The sequence below is a fragment of the Aphelocoma coerulescens genome, unplaced genomic scaffold (genome assembly GCF_041296385.1).
Source record: "Aphelocoma coerulescens isolate FSJ_1873_10779 unplaced genomic scaffold, UR_Acoe_1.0 HiC_scaffold_64, whole genome shotgun sequence".
In the NCBI taxonomy this organism is placed as follows: Eukaryota; Metazoa; Chordata; class Aves; order Passeriformes; family Corvidae; genus Aphelocoma; species Aphelocoma coerulescens.
The window spans coordinates 1,951-15,272 of NW_027183992.1; the positions used below are offsets into that span (position 1 = coordinate 1,951).

Sequence of the window (13,322 nt, forward strand, 5' to 3'; positions counted from 1 at the left end):
CCAAATCACCCCCAAAACCGGGACCCCCCACCCCAAATGCCCCCAAATCCCCCCTCCCCAACCCAACCCCCCCCCAAAACCACGACCCCCTCCCCAAATTCCGGCCTCGCTCCCGTCTTTATTGACCCGAGGGCGGCCCCCCCCCCTCACTGCGGGGGGGCTCCCCGGGGGTTTTTGGGGCGCTTTTGGGGGATTTTGGGGTCGGGGGGGTCCCCGTGCTTAGGACCCCTCCCCAAATTAACCCAACCCCCAAAAATCTCCCCCTCCCCAAAACCGGTACCCCCCAAAACCGGGACCCCCCCCCCCCCAATTCACCCAAATCCCCCCAAATCTCCCCCTCCCCAATCCAGGACCCCTCAAAACCGGGACCTCCCACCCCAAATTTTCCAAATCTCCCCCTCCCCGAAAACCGGGACCCCCTCCCCAAATTAACCCAAATCCCCCAAATCTCCCCCTCCTCTAATCCGGGACCCCCCCCAAACCAGGACCCCCACCCCAAATTTACCCAAATCCCCCCAATCTCCCCCTCCTCCAATCCAGGACCCCCCAAAACCGGGACCCCTTCCCCAAATTAACCCAAATCCCCCCAAATCTCCCTCTCCAAAACCCAAGACCACCCCAAATCCCCCCTCCCCAACCCAACCCCCCCCCAAAACCACGACCCCCTCCCCAAATTCCGGCCTCGCTCCCGTCTTTATTGACCCGAGGGCGGCCCCCCCCTCACTGCGGGGGGGCTCCCCGGGGGTTTTTGGGGCGCTTTTGGGGGTTTTTTGGGGTGCCAGTAGCGCCCGTAGGCCTCCTCGAAGAGCTCCCTGCAGGCCACGCGCCCCCCGAGGTGGGCGCAGGCCAGGAAGACCCCCCCCAATTTGCGGTGCAGGGCGTAGCTGGGCTCGGGGGGCGGCACCAGGCGGCCCCGCAGGATTTGGGGGAGCAGCGCCCGCAGCCCCCGCGCCGTGCCCTGAACCCCGAAATCGAAGGGCTGAGCCCCCCAGAAGGGCTCCCCCAGCAGCAGCACCGCCCGCACGTGCAGCGCCTCGGCCGCCTGCGGTTTGGGGCGAAAAAGGGGGAAATTGGGTCAGCCGGGAATTGGGGGTTCCAGGGCCTGGGTTTGGGGGGAAAAACCCCAAAATTTGGGTCGGGGAGAGGCGGGAATTGGGGTGGGGGAGCCCCGAATTAGGGTGGGGGGTCTGAAATTGGGGTGAGGGGTTCCAGGGCCTGGGTTTGGGGCGAAAAAGGGGGAAATTGGGTCAGCGGCGAGGAAGAAATTGGGGGGAGAAACCCCGAAATTGGGGCAGCCCGGAATTGGGGAGGGGTCGGAAATTGGGGTGAGGGAGGAGGGGATTGGGGTGGGGCGGGGTCTGAAATTGGGGTGAGGGGTTCCAGGGCCTGGTTTTGGGGGAAAAAGGGCAGATTTGGGATAGCGGAGAGCCCGGAATTGGGCTGAGAAACCCCGAAATTGGGGCAGCCCGGAATTGGGGAGGGGTCGGAAATTGGGGGGAGGGAGGAGGGAATTGGGGTGGGGGAGCCCGGAATTGGGGTGGGGTCTGAAATTGGGGTGGGGGAGGCAGAAATTGGGGTGAGAAGCCCCAAAATGGGGGTGGGGGAGCCCAAAATTGGGGTGGGGGAGGAGGGAATTGGGGGTGGGGGGGTTCCAGGGCCTGGGTTTGGGGCGAAAAAGGGCGGATTTGGCTCAGCCCCGCCCCCCGAAATCGAAGGGCTGAGCCCCCCAGAAGGGCTCCCCCAGCAGCAGCACCGCCCGCACGGGCAGCGCCTCGGCCGCCTGCGGTTTGGGGCGAAAAAGGGGGAAATTGGGTCAGCGGGGAATTGGGGGGGGAAAAACCCCGAAATTGGGGCAGCCCGGAATTGGGGAGGGGTCGAAAATCGGGGTGGGGGAGCCCTAAATTGGGTAGGGGGTCTGGAATTGGGGTGAGGGGTTCCAGGACCTGGGTTTGGGGTGAAAAAGGGGGAAATTGGGTCTGGGGGGAGGAAGAAATTGGGGGGAGAAACCCCGAAATTGGGGCAGCCCGGAATTGGGGAGGGGTCGAAAATCGGGGTGGGGGAGCCCTAAATTGGGTAGGGGGTCTGAAATTGGGGTGAGGGGTTCCAGGGCCTGGGTTTGGGGCGAAAAAGGGCAAAATTTGGGTCTGGGGGGGAGGAGGGAATTGGGGGGAAAAAGGGCGGAATTAGGGGCGGGAGGAAATTGGGGTGAGGGGTTCCAGGGCCTGGGTTTGGGGGAAAAACCCCAAAATTTGGGTCGGGGAGAGGCGGGAATTGGGGTGGGGGAGCCCCGAATTGGGGTGGGGGGGGGGTCTGAAATTGGGGTGAGGGGTTCTGAAATTGGGGTGGGGGGTTCCGTGGCCGGGGTTTGGGGAGAAAAACCCCGGATTTGGGTCAGTGAGAAGGCAGAAGTTGGGGTGAAAAACCCCAAAATTTGGGTCGGGGAGAGGCGGGAATTGGGGTGGGGGAGGCAGAAATTGGGGTGAGAAACCCCAAAATTGGGGTGGGGGATCTGGAATTGGGGTGGGGGGTTCCAGGGCCTGGGTTTGGGGCGAAAAAGGGGGAAATTGGGACAGCGGGGAGGAAGAAATTCGGGGGGGAAACCCCGAAATTGGGGCAGCCCGGAATTGGGGAGGGGTCGGAAATTGGGGTGAGGGAGCCTCGAATTGGGGTGGGGCGGGGTCTGAAATTGGGGTGGGGGGTCTGGAATTGGGGGTGAGGGGTTCCAGGGCCTGGGTTTGGGGTGAAAAAGGGCAAAATTGGGTCTGGGGGGGAGGAGGAATTGGGGGAGAAAGGGCGGAATTAGGGGCGGGAAGGAATTGGGGTGAGGGGTTCCAGGGCCTGGGTTTGGGGGGAAAACCCCAAAATTTGGGTCGGGGAGAGGCGGGAATTGGGGTGGGGGGGTCTGAAATTGGGGTGAGGGGTTCCAGGGCCTGGGTTTGGGGCGAAAAAGGGGGAAATTGGGGTCAGCGGGGAATTGGGGGGGTTCCAGGGCCTGGGTTTGGGGGGAAAAACGCGGGGTTTGGGTCAGTGGGGAGGAGGGAATTGGGGTGAAGGAGGTGGGAATTGGGGTGAGGGGGTTCCAGGGCCTGGGTTTGGGGCGAAAAAGGGGGAAATTGGGTCAGCGGGGAGGAAGAAATTGGGGGGGGAAACCCCAAAAATGGGGCAGCCCGGAATTGGGGAGGGGTCGGAAATTGGGGTGGGGGAGCCCGGAATTGGGGTGGGGGGTCTGGAATTGGGGTGGGGGAGGCAGAAATTGGGGTGAAAAACCCCGAAATTGGGGTGAGGGCTCTGAAATTGGGGTGGGGGGTTCCAGGGCCTGGGTTTGGGGGGAAAAAGGGGGAAATTGGGTCTGGGGGGGAGGAGGGAATTGGGGGAAAAAGGGCGGAATTAGGGGCGGGAGGGAATTGGGGTGAGGGGTTCCAGGGCCTGGGTTTGGGGTGAAAAAGGGGGAAATTGGGTCAGCGGGGAGGAAGAAATTGGGGTGAGAAACCCCAAAAATGGGGCAGCCCGGAATTGGGGAGGGGTCGGAAATTGGGGTGAAAAGCCCCGAATTGGGGTGGGGGGTCTGGAATTGGGGTGGGGGAGGCAGAAATTGGGGTGAAAAACCCGAAATTGGGGTGAGGGCTCTGAAATTGGGGTGGGGGGTTCCAGGGCCTGGGTTTGGGGGAAAAAGGGGGAAATTGGGTCAGCGGGGAGGAAGAAATTGGGGTGAGAAACCCCAAAAATGGGGCAGCCCGGAATTGGGGAGGGGTCGGAAATTGGGGTGAAAAGCCCCGAATTGGGGTGGGGGGTCTGAAATTGGGGTGGGGGGTGCCCGGAATTGGGGTGGGGGGTGCCCGGAATTGGGGTGGGGGGTTCCAGGGCCTGGGTTTGGGGGGAAAAAGCCCTGGATTTGGGTCAGGAGGGAGGCGGGAATTGGGGTGGGAAAGATCCCAAAATTGGGGGAAAAAGAGCCCAAAATTGGGGGGGGGGAAAGAGCCCAAAATTGGGGGAAAGGGGCCAAAATTGGGGTGGAAAAGCCCAAAATTGAGGGAAAGGAGCCCAAAATTGGGGGGAAAAGAGGCCAAAACTGCGGGGGGGGGGGGCGGGGAAGAGCCCAAAATTGGGGGGGGAAGAGCCCAAAACTGGGGGGGAAAATCCCAAAATTGGGGGGGGGAAGAGGCCAAAATTGGGGTGGAAAATGCCAAAATTGGGGGAAAAGAGCCCAAAATTGGGGTGGAAAATCCCAAAATTGGGGGAAAAGAGCCCAAAATTGGGGGGAGAGGGGCCAAAATTTGGGATGGGAAAGAGCCCAAAATTGGGGGGGGAAATCCCCAAATTGGGGGGGAAATGCCAAACTTGGGGTGGGAAATCCCAAACTTGGGGGGGAAAATCCCAAAATATTGGGGTGGGAAATGCCAAAATTTGGGGGGGAAGAGCCCAAAATTGGGGTGGAATCCCCAAATTGGGGTGGGAAATCCCAAAATTGGGGTGGGAAATCCCAAACTTGGGGAGGGAAATCCCAAAATTGGGGGGAAAATCCCAAAATTGGGGGGAAGAGCCCAAACTTGGGGTGGGAAATCCCAAACTTGGGGTGGAAAGAGCCCAAAATTGGGGTGGAAATCCCCAAATTGGGGTGGGAAATGCCAAACTTGGGGTGGAAAATCCCAAAATTGGGGGGGAAAGAGCCCAAAATTGGGGTGGAAATCCCCAAACTTGGGGTGGAAAATCCCAAACTTGGGGTGGAAATCCCAAAATTGGGGGGGAAAGAGCCCAAAATTGGGGGGAAGAGCCCAAACTTGGGATGGGAAATCCCAAAATTGGAGGGAAGAGCCCAAACTTGGGGTGGAAATCCCCAAATTGGGGTGGGAAATCCCAAAATTGGGGTAGAAAATCCCAAAATTGGGGTGGAAAGAGCCCAAACTTGGGGTGGGAAATTCCCAAATTGGGTGGGAAATGCCAAACTTGGGGTGGGAAATCCCAAAATTGGGGGGGAAAATCCCAAAATTTGGGGGGGAAAATCCCAAAATATTGGGGTGGGAAATCCCAAACTTGGGGTGGAAAGAGCCCAAAATTGGGGGGAAGAGCCCAAACTTGGGGTGAAAATCCCCAAATTGGGGGGGAAAGAGCCCAAAATTGGGGTGGAAATCCCCAAACTGGGGGGGAAAATCCCCAAATTGGGGGGGAAAATCCCAAAATATTGGGGTGGGAAATGCCAAACTCGGGGTGGGAAATCCCCAAATTGGGTGGGAAATGCCAAACTTGGGGTGGAAATCCCAAACTTGGGGTGGAAATCCCAAAATTGGGGGGAAGAGCCCAAACTTGGGGTGGAAATCCCCAAATTGGGGTGGGAAATCCCAAAATTGGGGTAGAAAATCCCAAAATTGGGGTGGAAAGAGCCCAAACTTGGGGTGGGAAATTCCCAAATTGGGTGGGAAATCCCCAAATTGGGTGGGAAATGCCAAACTTGGGGTGGAAATCCCCAAATTGGGGGGGAAAGAGCCCAAAATTGGGGTGGAAATCCCCAAATTGGGGTGGGAAATCCCCAAACTGGGGTGGGAAATCCCCAAACTGGGGGGGAAATGCCGAACTCGGGGTTCCTGCCCCGCCCCCACCTGGGACTCGAAGCCCGTCAGGAATTTCAGGTCCCGCGATTTTTGCAGCACCTTCCCCTCGTCCCGGTCGGCCGCAGCCCGGAGCACCTGGGCGGCCCCAAATTCCTCCTTTCCCACCCCAAATTCCCCCTTTCCACCCCAAATTCCCCCTTTCCACCCCAAATTCCTCATTTCCCACCCCAAATTCCTCATTTCCCACCCCAAATTCCTCATTTCCCACCCCAAATTCCCCCTTTCCACCCCAAATTCCTCATTTCCCACCCCAAATTCCTCCTTTCCACCCCAAATTCCTGATTTTCCACCCCAAATTCCTCATTTCCCACCCCAAATTCTCCCTTTTCACCCCAAATTCCCCCTTTTCACCCCAAATTCCTCCTTTCCCACCCCAAATTCCTCATTTCCCACCCCAAATTCCTCCTTTCCCACCCCAAATTCCTCCTTTCCCACCCCAAATTCCCCCTTTCCACCCCAAATTCCTCCTTTCCCACCCCAAATTCCCCCTTTCCACCCCAAATTCCTCATTTCCCACCCCAAATTCCTGATTTTCCACCCCAAATTCCTCATTTCCCACCCCAAATTCCTCATTTCCCACCCCAAATTCCTCATTTTTCACCCCAAATTCCTCATTTCCCACCCCAAATTCCTCATTTTTCACCCCAAATTCCCCCTTTCCACCCCAAATTCCTCATTTCCCACCCCAAATTCCTCCTTTCCACCCCAAATTCCCCCTTTCCACCCCAAATTCCTCATTTCCCACCCCAAATTCCTCATTTTTCACCCCAAATTCCCCCTTTTCACCCCAAATTCCTCATTTCCCACCCCAAATTCCTCATTTTTCCTCCCAAATTTCACTTTTCCCCACAATTTTCCCCATTTTTCCAGACCAAAATCCCCACAAATCTTCTCAAAATCTCCCCCTTTTCACCCCAAATTGCTCCTTTTCACCCCAAATTCCTCATTTTCCACCCCAAATTCCTCATTTTTCACCCCAAATTCCTCCTTTTCACCCCAAATTCCTCATTTCCCACCCCAAATTCCCCCTTTTCACCCCAAATTCCTCCTTTTCACCCCAAATTCCTCATTTCCCACCCCAAATTCCTCATTTTCCACCCCAAATTCCTGATTTTTCCTCCCAAATTTCACTTTTCCCCACAATTTTTCCCATTTTTCCCGACCAAAATCCCCACAAATCTTCACAAAATCTCCCCAAATTCCCCCAAATTCCCCCTTTCCACCCCAAATTCCCCCTTTCCACCCCAAATTCCCCATTTTCCACCCCAAATTCCTCCTTTTCACCCCAAATTCCCCCTTTCCACCCCAAATTCCTCATTTCCCACCCCAAATTCCCCATTTCCCACCCCAAATTCCTCATTTCCCACCCCAAATTCCTGATTTTTCCTCCCAAATTTCACTTTTCCCCACAATTTTTCCCATTTTTCCAGACCAAAATCCCCACAAATCTTCTCAAAATCTCCCCAAATTCCCCCTTTCCACCCCAAATTCCCCCTTTTCTCCCCAAATTCCCCCTTTCCACCCCAAATTCCTCCTTTCCACCCCAAATTCCCCCTTTCCACCCCAAATTCCTCATTTCCCACCCCAAATTCCTCCTTTCCACCCCAAATTCCTCATTTTCCACCCCAAATTCCTCCTTTCCCACCCCAAATTCCTCCTTTCCACCCCAAATTCCTCCTTTCCACCCCAAATTCCTCCTTTCCCACCCCAAATTCCTCATTTCCCACCCCAAATTCCTCCTTTCCCACCCCAAATTCCTCATTTCCCACCCCAAATTCCTCCTTTCCCACCCCAAATTCCTCATTTCCCACCCCAAATTCCTGATTTTTCCTCCCAAATTTCACTTTTCCCCACCATTTTCCCCATTTTTCCAGACCAAAATCCCCACAAATCTTCTCAAAATCTCCCCAAATTCCCCCAAATTCCCCCTTTTCGCCCCAAATTCCTGCTTTTCACCCCAAATTCCTCATTTTCCACTCCAAATTCCTCATTTTTCACCCCAAATTCCTCCTTTTCACCCCAAATTCCTCATTTCCCACCCCAAATTCCCCCTTTTCACCCCAAATTCCTCCTTTTCACCCCAAATTCCCCATTTCCCACCCCAAATTCCTCATTTCCCACCCCAATTTCCTGATTTTTCCTCCCAAATTTCACTTTTCCCCACAATTTTTCCCATTTTTCCAGACCAAAATCCCCACAAATCTTCTCAAAATCTCCCCAAATTCTTCCTTTCCACCCCAAATTCCCCCTTTTCTCCCCAAATTCCCCCTTTCCACCCCAAATTCCTCATTTCCCACCCCAAATTCTTCCTTTCCACCCCAAATTCCTCATTTTTCACCCCAAATTCCCCCTTTTCACCCCAAATTCCTCATTTCCCACCCCAAATTCCTCCTTTTCACCCCAAATTCCTCCTTTCCCACCCCAAATTCCCCCTTTTCATCCCAAATTCCTCCTTTTCACCCCAAATTCCTCCTTTCCCACCCCAAATTCCCCCTTTTCACCCCAAATTCCTCATTTCCCACCCCAAATTCCTGATTTTCCACCCCAAATTCCGAATTTTCCCCTCATTTTTCCCGACCGAAATCCCACAAATCTTCTCAAAATCTCCCCAAATTCCCCCTTTTCCCCCTTTTCACCCCAAATTCCTCATTTTCCACACCAAATTCCCGATTTTTCACCCCAAATTCCTCCTTTTCACCCCAAATTCCCCCTTTTCACCCCAAATTCCCCCTTTTCACCCCAAATTCCTCATTTCCCACCCCAAATTCCTCATTTCCACCCCAAATTCCCCCTTTTCACCCCAAATTCCCCCTTTTCACCCCAAATTCCTCATTTCCCACCCCAAATTCCTCATTTCCACCCCAAATTCCCCCTTTCCACCCCAAATTCCCCCTTTTCGCCCCAAATTCCTGCTTTTCACCCCAAATTCCTCATTTCCCACCCCAAATTCCTCCTTTTCACCCCAAATTCCTCATTTCCCACCCCAAATTCCTCCTTTCCACCCCAAATTCCTGATTTTCCACCCCAAATTCCCCCTTTCCACCCCAAATTCCTCATTTCCCACCCCAAATTCCTCCTTTCCACCCCAAATTCCTGATTTTCCACCCCAAATTCCCCCTTTCCACCCCAAATTCCTCCTTTTCCACCCCAAATTCCCCCTTTTCGCCCCAAATTCCTGCTTTTCACCCCAAATTCCTCATTTTCCACCCCAAATTCCTCATTTTTCACCCCAAATTCCTCCTTTTCACCCCAAATTCCTCATTTCCCACCCCAAATTCCCCCTTTTCACCCCAAATTCCTCCTTTTCACCCCAAATTCCTCATTTCCCACCCCAAATTCCTCATTTTCCACCCCAATTTCCTGATTTTTCCTCCCAAATTTCACTTTTCCCCACAATTTTTCCCATTTTTCCCGACCAAAATCCCCACAAATCTTCACAAAATCTCCCCAAATTCCCCCAAATTCCCCCTTTCCACCCCAAATTCCCCCTTTCCACCCCAAATTCCCCATTTTCCACCCCAAATTCCTCCTTTTCACCCCAAATTCCCCCTTTCCACCCCAAATTCCTCATTTCCCACCCCAAATTCCCCATTTCCCACCCCAAATTCCTCATTTCCCACCCCAAATTCCTGATTTTTCCTCCCAAATTTCACTTTTCCCCACAATTTTTCCCATTTTTCCAGACCAAAATCCCCACAAATCTTCTCAAAATCTCCCCAAATTCCCCCTTTCCACCCCAAATTCCCCCTTTTCTCCCCAAATTCCCCCTTTCCACCCCAAATTCCTCATTTCCCACCCCAAATTCTTCCTTTCCACCCCAAATTCCTCATTTTTCACCCCAAATTCCCCCTTTTCACCCCAAATTCCTCATTTCCCACCCCAAATTCCTCCTTTTCACCCCAAATTCCTCCTTTCCCACCCCAAATTCCCCCTTTTCATCCCAAATTCCTCCTTTTCACCCCAAATTCCTCCTTTCCCACCCCAAATTCCCCCTTTTCACCCCAAATTCCTCATTTCCCACCCCAAATTCCTGATTTTCCACCCCAAATTCCGAATTTTCCCCTCATTTTTCCCGACCGAAATCCCACAAATCTTCTCAAAATCTCCCCAAATTCCCCCTTTTCCCCCTTTTCACCCCAAATTCCTCATTTCCCACCCCAAATTCCCCCTTTTCACCCCAAATTCCTCATTTTTCACCCCAAATTCCTCATTTCCCACCCCAAATTCCTCATTTCCCACCCCAAATTCCCCCTTTTCACCCCAAATTCCTGATTTTTCCTCCCAAATTTCACTTTTCCCCACAATTTTTCCCATTTTTCCCGACCAAAATCCCCACAAATCTTCACAAAATGTCCCCAAATTCCCCCTTTTCACCCAAATTCCTCCTTTTCACCCCAAATTCCCCCTTTTCACCCCAAATTCCCCATTTTCCACCCCAAATTCCTCATTTCCCACCCCAAATTCCTCATTTCCCACCCCAAATTCCCCCTTTCCACCCCAAATTCCCCCTTTTCACCCCAAATTCCTCATTTCCCACCCCAAATTCCCCCTTTTCACCCCAAATTCCTCATTTTCCACCCCGAATTCCTGATTTTTCCTCCCAAATTTCACTTTTCCCCACAATTTTTCCCATTTTTCCAGACCAAAATCCCCACAAATCTTCTCAAAATCTCCTCAAATTCCCCCAAATTCCCCCTTTCCACCCCAAATTCCTCATTTCCCACCCCAAATTCCTCATTTCCCACCCCAAATTCCCCCTTTTCACCCCAAATTCCTGATTTTTCACCCCAAATTCCTCATTTTCCACCCCAAATTCCTCCTTTTCCACCCCAAATTCCTCATTTCCCACCCCAAATTCCTCCTTTTCACCCCAAATTCCTGATTTTTCCTCCCAAATTTCACTTTTCACCACAATTTTCCCCATTTTTCCAGACCAAAATCCCCACAAATCTTCACAAAATGTCCCCAAATTCCCCCAAATTCCCCCTTTTCACCCCAAATTCTGCCTTTCCACCCCAAATTCCCCCTTTTCGCCCCAAATTCCTGCTTTTCACCCCAAATTCCTCATTTCCCACCCCAAATTCCTCATTTCCCACCCCAAATTCCTCATTTCCCACCCCAAATTCCTCCTTTCCACCCCAAATTCCTCATTTCCCACCCCAAATTCCTCCTTCCCACCCCAAATTCCTCATTTCCCACCCCAAATTCCTCCTTTCCACCCCAAATTCCTCATTTCCCACCCCAAATTCCTCCTTTCCACCCCAAATTCCTCATTTCCCACCCCAAATTCCCCCTTTTCACCCCAAATTCCTCCTTTTCACCCCAAATTCCCCCTTTTCACCCCAAATTCCTGATTTTTCCTCCCAAATTTCACTTTTCCCCACAATTTTTCCCATTTTTCCAGACCAAAATCCCCACAAATCTTCTCAAAATCTCCCCAAATTCCCCCTTTTCACCCCAAATTCCTCATTTTCACCCCAAATTCCTCATTTCCCACCCCAAATTCCTCATTTTCCACCCCAAATTCCTCATTTCCCACCCCAAATTCCTCCTTTTCACCCCAAATTCCCCCTTTCCACCCCAAATTCCTCCTTTCCACCCCAAATTCCTCATTTTCACCCCAAATTCTTCCTTTCCACCCCAAATTCCTCATTTCCCACCCCAAATTCCTCATTTTTCCTCCCAAATTTCACTTTTCCCCACAATTTTCCCCATTTTTCCAGACCAAAATCCCCACAAATCTTCACAAAATCTCCCCAAATTCCCCCAAATTCCCCCTTTTCACCCCAAATTCCCCCTTTTCACCCCAAAGTCCTCATTTCTCAGCCCAAATTCCTCATTTCCCACCCCAAAATTCCCGCTTTTCACCCCAAATTCCTGATTTTCCACCCCAAATTCCGAATTTTCCCCTCATTTTTCCCGACCGAAATCCCACAAATCTTCTCAAAATCTCCCCAAATTCCCCCTTTTCCCCCTTTTCACCCCAAATTCCTCATTTTCCACACCAAATTCCCGATTTTTCACCCCAAATTCCTCCTTTCCACCCCAAATTCCCCCTTTTCACCCCAAATTCCTCATTTCCCACCCCAAATTCCTGATTTTTCCTCCCAAATTTCACTTTTCCCCACAATTTTTCCCATTTTTCCCGACCAAAATCCCCACAAATCTTCGCAAAATCTCCCCAAATTCCCCCAAATTCCCCCTTTTCACCCCAAATTCCCCCTTTTCACCCCAAAGTCCTCATTTTCCACCCCAAATTCTTCCTTTCCACCCCAAATTCCCCCTTTCCACCCCAAATTCCTCATTTCCCACCCCAAATTCCTCATTTTCCACCCCAAATTCCCCCTTTCCACCCCAAATTCCTCATTTCCCACCCCAAATTCCTCATTTTTCACCCCAAATTTCACTTTTCCCCACAATTTTCCCCATTTTTCCAGACCAAAATCCCCACAAATCTTCTCAAAATCTCCCCAAATTCCCCCAAATTCCCCCTTTTCACCCCAAATTCCCGATTTTTCATCCCAAATTCCCAATTTTTCACCCCAAATTCTTCATTTTTCCTCCCAAATTTCACTTTTCCTCTCATTTTCCCATTTTTCCAGACCAAAATCCCCACAAATCTTCTCAAAATCTCCCCAAATTCCCCCAAATTCCCCCTTTTCACCCCAAATTCCTGATTTTTCATCCCAAATTCCCAATTTTTCACCCCAAATTCCTGATTTTCCCCCTCATTTTTCCAGACCAAAATCCCACAAAATCCCCAAAAATCTTCTCAAAATCCTCCCAAAATCCCCCAAATTTCCTCTTTCCACCCCAAATTCCACTTTTCCCCTCATTTTTCCCATTTTTTCCCACCCAGACCGCACAAAAACCCCCAAAATCCCCAAATCTCCCCCAAATCTCCCAAAATCCCCCCAAAATCCCCAAATCCCCCCAAATCCCCCAAATCCCCCCAAATCCCCCAAATCTTCTCAAAATCTCTCAAAATCCCCCCTAAAATTTCCCCAGATCCCCCCCAAAATCCCCCAAATCTTCTCAAAATCCCCCAAAATCCCCCCCAAATCTCCCAAAATCCCCTCAAAATCCCCAAATGCCCCCAAATCCCCCCAAATCTTCTCAAAATCCCCCCAAATCTCCCCCAAATCCCCCCAAAAATCCCCCAAATCCCCCCAAATCCCCCTAAAATTCCCCAAATCCTCCAAATCTCCCCCAAATCCCCCCAAAATCCCCCCAAATCTCCCCCAAATCCCTCTAAATCTCCCCAAAATCCCCCCAAATCCCCCAAATCTTCTCAAAATCTCTCAAAATCCCCCCCAAATCCCCCAAATCCCCCCCAAATCCCCTCAAAATTCCCCCCAAATCTCCCCAAAAATCCCCAAAATACCCCCCAAACTCCCCCAAATCCCTCCCAAAATCCTCCGAAATTCCCCCCAAATCCCCCCAAATCCCCCCAAATCCCCCCAAATCCTCCAACCTTCCCCCAAAATCTCCCCCAAATCCCCCCCAAAATCCCCCAAATCCTCCCAAATCCCCCCCAAATCCCTCCAAATCTCCCAAAATCCCCCCCAAATCCCCCCAAATCTCCCCAAAATCCCCCCCAAATCCCCCAAATCTCCCCAAAATCTCCCCAAAATCCCCCCCAAATCCCCCAAATCCCCCCAAAATCCCCCAAATCCCCCCAAAATCCCCCCAAATCCTCCCAAATCCCCCCCAAAT

At 52.0% G+C, this 13,322-nt stretch overlaps 1 protein-coding gene across 1 annotated transcript in view; it reads right to left on the minus strand.

The window, feature by feature from the left end:
- Positions 1-674: 674 nt before the first annotated feature.
- LOC138102226 (atypical kinase COQ8B, mitochondrial-like) overlaps positions 675-13,322 on the minus strand; it is an 86,275-nt gene continuing 73,627 nt past the window's right edge. Inside the window, exons 14-15 of the mRNA XM_068999957.1 lie at positions 5,595-5,681; positions 675-1,042 (exon numbers count right to left, since the gene is read on the minus strand). Coding sequence (XP_068856058.1) covers positions 695-1,042; positions 5,595-5,681 — 435 coding nt within the window. The 3' untranslated portion in view covers positions 675-694. The remainder of the gene's footprint in view (positions 1,043-5,594; positions 5,682-13,322) is intronic.